Source organism: Pocillopora damicornis, chromosome 4 (genome assembly GCF_964200805.1).
Source record: "Pocillopora damicornis chromosome 4, jaPocDami1.2, whole genome shotgun sequence".
NCBI lineage: Eukaryota > Metazoa > Cnidaria > Anthozoa > Scleractinia > Pocilloporidae > Pocillopora > Pocillopora damicornis.
The window spans coordinates 2,291,169-2,299,435 of NC_142673.1; the positions used below are offsets into that span (position 1 = coordinate 2,291,169).

At 38.1% G+C, this 8,267-nt stretch overlaps 1 protein-coding gene across 1 annotated transcript; it reads right to left on the reverse strand.

The window, feature by feature from the left end:
• Positions 1-3,765, reverse strand: LOC149046457 (uncharacterized). Its single transcript, XM_089203413.1, has 3 exons — positions 3,543-3,765; positions 1,594-1,990; positions 1-1,260 (listed from the first exon to the last, which is right to left on the reverse strand). The coding sequence occupies exons 2-3, from the start codon at positions 1,916-1,918 to the stop codon at positions 1,238-1,240; spliced, it is 348 nt and encodes a 115-aa protein (XP_089059539.1). The 5' UTR covers positions 1,919-1,990; positions 3,543-3,765; the 3' UTR covers positions 1-1,237.
• Between the last annotated feature and the right edge of the window lie 4,502 nt (positions 3,766-8,267).

The window sequence follows — 8,267 nt, forward strand, 5'->3', positions numbered from 1 at the left end:
TGACGATGTTAATTAATTTATTTGACAAACTTCCGGTTCATAAATAAATTTTTCCCTTTTTTCTTTTTAGCGGTTTCGGTTTAAGGTATACCATCGTAGTGTGATGGGTTTATTTTTACAAATTTCAGGCCAGTTTTAGAAAAACAAACGGTTTCACTCAAATTTCAGCCGGCGAACGAAGTGAAAGTGCGAGTGGTCTGTGAGGGGTCTGGTACCAAGTAATGCCTAAAACCTTTGCGGACCTCTCGCGAACTCATAGGCACCGCAGACTTTATAAGCGCGGGCCTCTCAGCTCCAATGAGGGCTTGCTAGCATAGTACTCAAATTTATTTTTAGAAAATTAGCAGCCCAAGACTTCACGGTCACATCTTGCTAGACAGCATTTGCCGAATTTGAGCTAATTATGACTTACTTTCAGATCGAGCCGTATACTAATCGAAATCACTTCACATCGTCTAGCATGTGTTACGGTATAATTTAACCGACAGAAAGAAGACTACACTGCTACAAGCCCAACTACTTTGTTGAACAACGTGCAATATTCTTAGTAAAGAGCGTGGATTCCTAAAGGCAGTAACGTAATCATCCTCAATAAACTTACTTAAGCCCACTACAAACTATAACTTCCCTCACCACTGACACAAACTCAGTTGTCTTCAAATCTCCCTGAAACGAAAAATCTTCCACACTAGCTTTCTTTTTCGGTATAGCTTTCAAACAATAACAACTATTTTGGTAGTATTAATTCATGACTACGTGACCTAACAGAATGTTCTAGAAGGTTCCATGGTATGCATGTTGGAATGACTCGACATTCTAAAAATTTCTAAATAATTTTTTACAGTAATTATCATATCCATATTACTACAACGCTACAATGTTTTGTCTACCCCTAAACTGAATGATCTTCTTGATTCCGATTATGTCATACTTGAGTCATCATACGTCATTTTACGCGGAGCCTATGATGACGACGATCAAAACATTATTGAACTACACGCGCTGCTCAGTGGCTTACTCAGTTAGAACTTCTCTCATAATTAATTCTTTTTTCCCCTGGCTTCTCCTTGTTGATTTCTCAGCTCTTAATTTTCCAATAAGAAAACTTGTATCTGCGACGTCAAGGGTGTACATAAGTCTTTTCGCCTCGAATTATTACGACGTTTTTAGTGTCACCGAATGAAGCTCAGAACTTGCCCTCCTGAGGAAGCCTGCCATCACGGACAATCTTCTTCTGTCAGTCCCTCCAGTCTAGGGAATCTTGAGGTTATTAAAAAAGAACAAAGATCATTAGATAAGACGGTGCTTCCATGGATCTTAATGAAAAGAAGTGGTCTGCCAAAAGTTTGTAAGACCAACCGTTGAACATGCTTTCCCAAAGAATGCCACGTAAACTAATTCATTTATTTCGAGATATAAATCTCAAGGGTGTAAGTTGAAAAGCTATTTACGAACTGATCGACTACCATAAGAGAACTTCAGGCCTCATTGTCACAGGCGTTAAAATCTTAAATGAGTCCCTAGCGTCGGTGGGCTTTCAGTTAGAAGTAAGTCAGTGTTGCCTGAGAGGTTATGATGGGGTCAAACACTTACTGGGTATATATGAGCGAAGGCCGCTACCGCCGTCACCATCACCATTATAGTCAACATCATCGTCATCGTCATCGTCTTCATAATCGTCATCGTCTTCATAATCGTCATCATCTTCATTATCGTCGTCGTTGTCATCACCACCACCATCATCCTCGTCGTCGACATCACCATCGTCAATATCATCATCGTCATCACTATTATCGTCCCCTCCGTCATCACCGGCAGCATTATCCCCACCACCACCATCATAACCCTCCCAAACAATCGCTATTACCTCTATAATCAACGCATTGTTCATCTCCGCGATAACGATAATGACAATCATCTTTTTCCTCTTGGTTGTACCGCCAAAGCTTATATGCAGTCTTCGTAGACTTCAGATAATCATGACAACCCTCTAAAAGATCGGAAGGAGACAAAAAATGCTGAGCGTAAGCTGAAGCCTTGATGTCCTCAAAGGAAAAGGTCACTCGAAAAATCGCATATTTTTCGTAATCACCAGTTAAGGGTTTACACTTAGCCATCGCTTTATTAGCTTCCAGAGTTGGTCCTATCCTAGTGAAAATCCACTTCAAAGCGGCCAATGCGCGCTGCCATTTTGAATAGCTAATAAGCTTAGCCGGTGACGTCAAACCGTCCAACATTTTATCGATCGTGGTCATGGCGACTCATAAACCGTATCGTCTCAAGCCAAAACGAGCTCAAAATCTGGACAAAAACAGCAACGAAGATGGTAAAACAGTAATATTCTTGAAACCATGGACAGCTGTTCTTGTGTATTTTTTCTCTATGTTTATTTTGTTGCTTGGCAAAACGATACGAAAGGTAAACACCCGAAAAGAGTGGGGGGTGATAAAGTGATAGACGGTTTAACGTCACTAATTAGCTTTTCAAAGGGCGCCGTCATGCAGATATTAAAATTTTTGGAATTCCTGTGGTGGTTGAATGACGTCTGTGACCCCTTTGTGGTTATTCTGAAAATAGTCGTCTTAAGCCTTCCGTCGTTTTCCCTAATAAAAAGGTACTCACCTGATTAATTTTCTTGTAACAACCCGAGTTAGCTTTCATACTGCCAATTGTATGTCACAATATAATATTTAAACGCAGAGTAGGAATAAGAACGATCGCGTGATCATCGCCGAAAACAGAGACGTAAATTGGGACCCCCAGATTGAGCTCCGCCTATTTAAATAAGCATGTCTAGACCATTTCCGGGGTGTGAGATGTCCAACTGCTTCTTTATAACGTGTACTTTGACCAGTGCAGAAGACATTCGGTTACAGAACCACTTTATTAGGAAACTATTTTACTAGTCATGAGAGTAGATGTCAATGAATCCTAAATTTAACGAGGTTTAGTCGTGATCATGCCATCATGGATTGTTCTCGACTATTGACGATATCAACATTTTTTTCAAATGCCTGTCATTCCACATGCCGCTGACACCAGTTTACATTTTAACGACAAAAAGTGTTGGAAAGTAAAACTGATTTTGTCTTTTCGAGAACAAAATCACTTCCTTTTTCGCTGAGATTTCATCTTTAATAAAAATCAACCCTTCCTACTGCAAACTTTTGGCCAATTCAATCTCGGGACTTAGAAAGCGGAAACAAATACAAAAGTGATTGCATATCATTTTACCAGTAAGAAATTTTCAAATGGTATCCTCCTTAGAGAATGAAATATTTGTAAACAGAATGATTATGAACCTGTTAGTAATGTTAGACGAAGGCAACATACGAATTAAATGCAATCGCGTGATTTCTTTTTGCAAGCAACTCTCTCGCCACAATCAACAGCGTGGGTCACTAATTACGACGCCACATTGTTATCATTCATTGCAACGCTTTATTGTTTGAGTCGTTTCAGGCAGAATATACACATATTTAGGTAATTACTAAAAAGCTGTAAGATTATCGGATTCTTGTTATGAGATATTTCACACTTACCTAGAGCACAACTTTGCCTTGTGCAAGAAGTTACCTTGAGCACGACTTCACGGTTGTTTGAAGCCGTCTAAAATATTGGATCACTCAAGGTTTCTGGTAAACCAGACCAAAAACTCTCGATCTAAAACGACCACGATATCTCGTTTTGCCACTCTGCGACAAACGAGGCTCGATTACGCAATCGAGCCTCGATTACGCAATCGAGCCTCGATTACGCAATCGAGCCTCGATTTTCCAATCGAGCCTCCATTTTTCAATCGAGCCTCCATTTTCCAATCGAGCCTCGATTTTCCAATCGAGCCTCGATTTTCCAATCGAGCCTCCATTTTTCAATCGAGCCTCCATTTTCCAATCGAGCCTCCATTTTCCAATCGAGCCTCCATTTTTCAATCGAGCCTCCATTTTCCAATCGAGCCTCCATTTTCCAATCGAGCCTCCATTTTCCAATCGAGCCTCCATTTTTCAATCGAGCCTCGTTTCTTAATCGAGGCTCGTTTCTTCACCCGAGGCTTGTTTTTAAGAAAGAAAGAAAGAAAAAAAGGAAGGAAAGAAGGAAGGAGGGAAGAAAGAAAGAAAGAAAGGAAGAATGGAGGGAAGAAAGAAAGAAAGAGAAAAAGAATACTGCAAATTAAAAAATTAATAATTTAAACCCATATGCTTTTGTAACGGCAAACTTAGAATCCCTAACATTGTGTGATCGACAGTATGCACCAAGCAGCAATAAATAAATAAATAAATAAAAACAAGAAAAATAACGAGAAAATGACAAAAAAGAAAAGAGTAAAAACACCAGGATTAATGAGAGTTTTTATCGTGGGCGCAACAGGTTATTTTCGGCACATTTGAAAAAAGGTATAGTCTGCCTTTAGAAGACTGTAAGCATTCCCTCTTCGTTTAAGAAAAAGCGAAAAGAAAAATAGAGGAACGAAAAATTGGCCTGGCAGCGAATCTGGGTTTCTGGGCGGTCATTTATAACACGCGCTTTTTTTTCACAGTTTAGGTATATTTGAGTGATTCAGTTTTCGTTCATCTTTCCTTCCTTCAATAATCGTTATCACAGTTTATTTCATATTATATATCTACAAACTGGAATTTATATTATTTTAACAACTTAACTAACTCGTGAAGCCCTAAGTCTAACAATCATAGAAATCCGTTTACAACACCGTAAAAAAAATTAAAAGTTTTTATCGTGGATAGAGCGTGTCATTTGTAGCACAGACTAAAAAGAAAAAAAAAGTCAGGGTCTAGCTTTAACAGACCAGAGAGCATAAAATAGCGTTAGTTTTGGTGGAATTTGGGTACTCCCACTTCTTCGATGAAAAAGCGGCAAAAGAAATCACATTAAGAAAATTAGCAGCTAATGAGGCTGACGCGGACCTACAATTAACCAATAAAATATAACATAGCAAATAAAACAATTTACCCTATTATATTGAAATATACAATTGATCAAAAATAAATCAAGCATCATCTCTATAAAATAAAGTACATTGACAAAATAAAATTGCATGTTGCCCTAGAAACTTTGGTACAATATAATAAATATTTATATTATCTAATAATAAGCAAACTCGCTTTTCTCATTAATAGCCTCCTTTTCGAACGATAAATTATGGATATGAAATGCAGATGTTTTTAAGATGTTTTTCAAGTTAATTATGCTGACTCCAGAGAGCTCAACTTTGGTATTTATTAAGTTCCATCGGCTTACTTAGTTCTGGTTATTTTTTTGTCACAGTTTATGTGTGATTTAGTTTTCGTTCGCATTTTTCATCCCTACATCGATCATCATCAGAGCGGACCTTCATTCATCTATTTTTATCATTATGATTTATGTTTTATGATTTACGATTTATTTAGTTATGTTCGCAGTTTAAATGAAAGAAGGATCAAACAACTGACATGAAACATTTATTTTGGCAAAAACTTTTTTTATTTGTATTCTCAATATTTTGATTTTGCAGCGCGCCAATAGAGCCTTTTGTAATGTTTGCTTTCGAAAACAGTATGTTTTAATAAATAAAGCTTTAGTTATTATTTACCTATTGTGTTTGCAGACTTGTGTTCTTTTCCCTTGAGTCTTTGGGCTTTTCCAATTCATTGATTCAGCAACGTGCCGCCAAAGTGCCAAGAAGTGAAGACAGTGATTTACAGTGATTTTTAATAAATAAAGCCTTTGTTATTGTTACCTATTGTGTTTGCAGATTTATGTTCTTTTCCCTCGAGTCTTTAGGCTTTAGTTTCTCGTAATTCGGCGAGGCTTCAGCCATAGGTACTCAAATTGATTCAATTAAACTGTGAAAAAATACCGATTGATGATATAAACTGTTAAGCTAATATCGTTGCATTCTAGTTTTCTGTATGTCGTCTAACTTTTGTTTCCTTTCCCCGCGATGGTCTTTAAGAAAAAACAAACAAATCTCGTTAAGGCACGACTTTCAAGTACCATTTTGATCCGAGAAATTCACACCATGTCGGGAATGCACAAAAGACCATTTTTTATCCACCCCTTAGAAAAAAGAAGAGCCCATTCTTTCGAGAAGGATTCTCTACAACGGAGGCTTTGAAATACGTTTTTGGAAAAATTGAAAAGATTATGATGATCACGTGTCCCTCCATTCCGAAGGAAAAAAAAGTGCGCGTCTGGTCTCCGCGCAGATTCACTACATTGAAAGGCAGTTTTATTTGTATAATCCTCACGTTTGCTCGTGACTTGCAATCGTAAGGGTTTGCGGCCTCTTTTAGTTGTCTGGTTTTTTTTGTTTTTTTTTTTTGCAGCGTGCCGCCCAAGAGCCTTTCGTAATATTTGTTTTTGAAAAAAATTATTTTTCAATAAATAAAGCTTTAGTTATCATTACCTATTGTGTTTGCAGACTCATGCCCTTTTCCCTCGAGTCTTTGGGCTCAAGCAGAATCCTTTTTTTAGCAACGAGCCGCTAAAGTGCCTTTTGTGATAATTAATTTTTAGGACAATTTTTTAATTGATAAAGCCTTCGCTATTGTTACCTGTGGTGTTTGCAGAATCGAGTTCTTTTCCCTCGAGTCTTCAGACTTTTCCCTTTTGTGATATTTATTTTTGAAAAGAGCATTTTTGATTAATTAAAACCTTCACTATTGCTTGTTGTGTTTGCAGACCCATGTTCTCAGTTCCTTTGAGGCTTAGGCTATATTAAACACAAGTCGTTTTCAATTGATTGATTTAGCATCGTGTAACGAAAGTGCCTTTTTAACTTAAGCATTGATTGCCAAATTCTCTAAAGACCTATTTCCCTGTGTGTTCTGTAGAGTTAAAGTGGATAAAGTGAAGTGAACGGATATTTTATCGTTGAAAGTTACTCTCCTTTTCTGTGGTATTTGCTAATATGTCTGGATTGAGCCACTTCAACTGCGAGCTTTTACCCGATGCTAACACAGACGACCATTTCATTTGCCCAGTATGGTAAGGTTTACTTTTATTGATTAGTTAACGTATTGTCTTTCAAAACTTGTCTAGGTCATAAGTTTTTTTAGTTTATTTGCCCTTTAATCTACCGGGCCATACGAGGCTGAATTGTTACCGCGAGTTCCATGAACGAGTTAAACTTTAGTGAGAACAGCAGCAACCTACCATCACTTAATTCGCCAATGTAGTTCTCTTTAGTGATCGCCGTGACATAAGCATAAGCCGACATAAGGACAATAACAAGAGCTAAAAATGTTCTTCTTGTGCTTATGCTATGCTTGCCTTTCGGAAATCGTAAGAACATAAGAGAAATAAGCGTTTGTTCTTCTTTGTGCCTCTGCGCTAGTCAAAAGTAGCCCTAACTCTCAACAACCGTCCCTTGTGAGATCATTCAATTCTCGTTAAGGTTCCGTACGAGAAAGTTTTCCCATGTGAGTTGTCACTGGACGTCGAGGCTTTGCTTGTGCGTGCTAGGGAGAATTGGGAACTTTTCCTTCTCCAGACCTGTCGAGCTTCATTGCGAAAGAAAAAAGAAAAGCTGACGACAAGGGAAGAGTCAGTTTAACTCCAAGTTCGGCAAAAAAGAGAATACAGATCAATCGCTAAGAAGAAGCCCCAAAACAAGGGAAATTTATGGCAACTGTGTCCTGACCTCAAAACTCTAGCGACTTGGTTCAATGCGTGCGGTGCAAAGTATTTAGTGGAAGTGCATAAGAATTCCTATTCAAACCTTAATAAGAGTTTGAACAATTGACAGTTCACATTCTCTTTTGGCTTGTTAACTTGGCAATGATTCGTAGCTCATTTACGATTAAAATTGATCAGTTTGTTTTTTTTCCCTGGCGCTCACTACCGATTCCTTTTCCGAAAGCTTTCACCTTTAGTCCGGGTTAAGTTAAAAGACGCAGTAACCCAAGATGCGCCGATCTAAATTGTGCCATAAAGGCGGGAAAAGTCATTTCCTAGGCTCGTAAAAGTGTTACTTACATAAAAACAAACACTTCTCTGTCCATCATGAAACACTTAGCCCGGTGTTCTTTCTAGTCTAACCATATCTTTGAATTTTTACTCTGGTAATTTTAGTCGCGGGTCTGGTTGCTCAAGGCAGATTTACCATTACTTTTAGGGAGAATTTTGATCATCTTTTGTTAAATTCATGAAGTATCCAGCAAACATCTTGTGTTCTTTTGATTTTTGTGCTGCTTTCATATTGGGTTAGTGCTAGTCGGTTATCAAAAGACGCGATTCGGCTGACGGTAGCCAACGCTTGCGCTCATGTT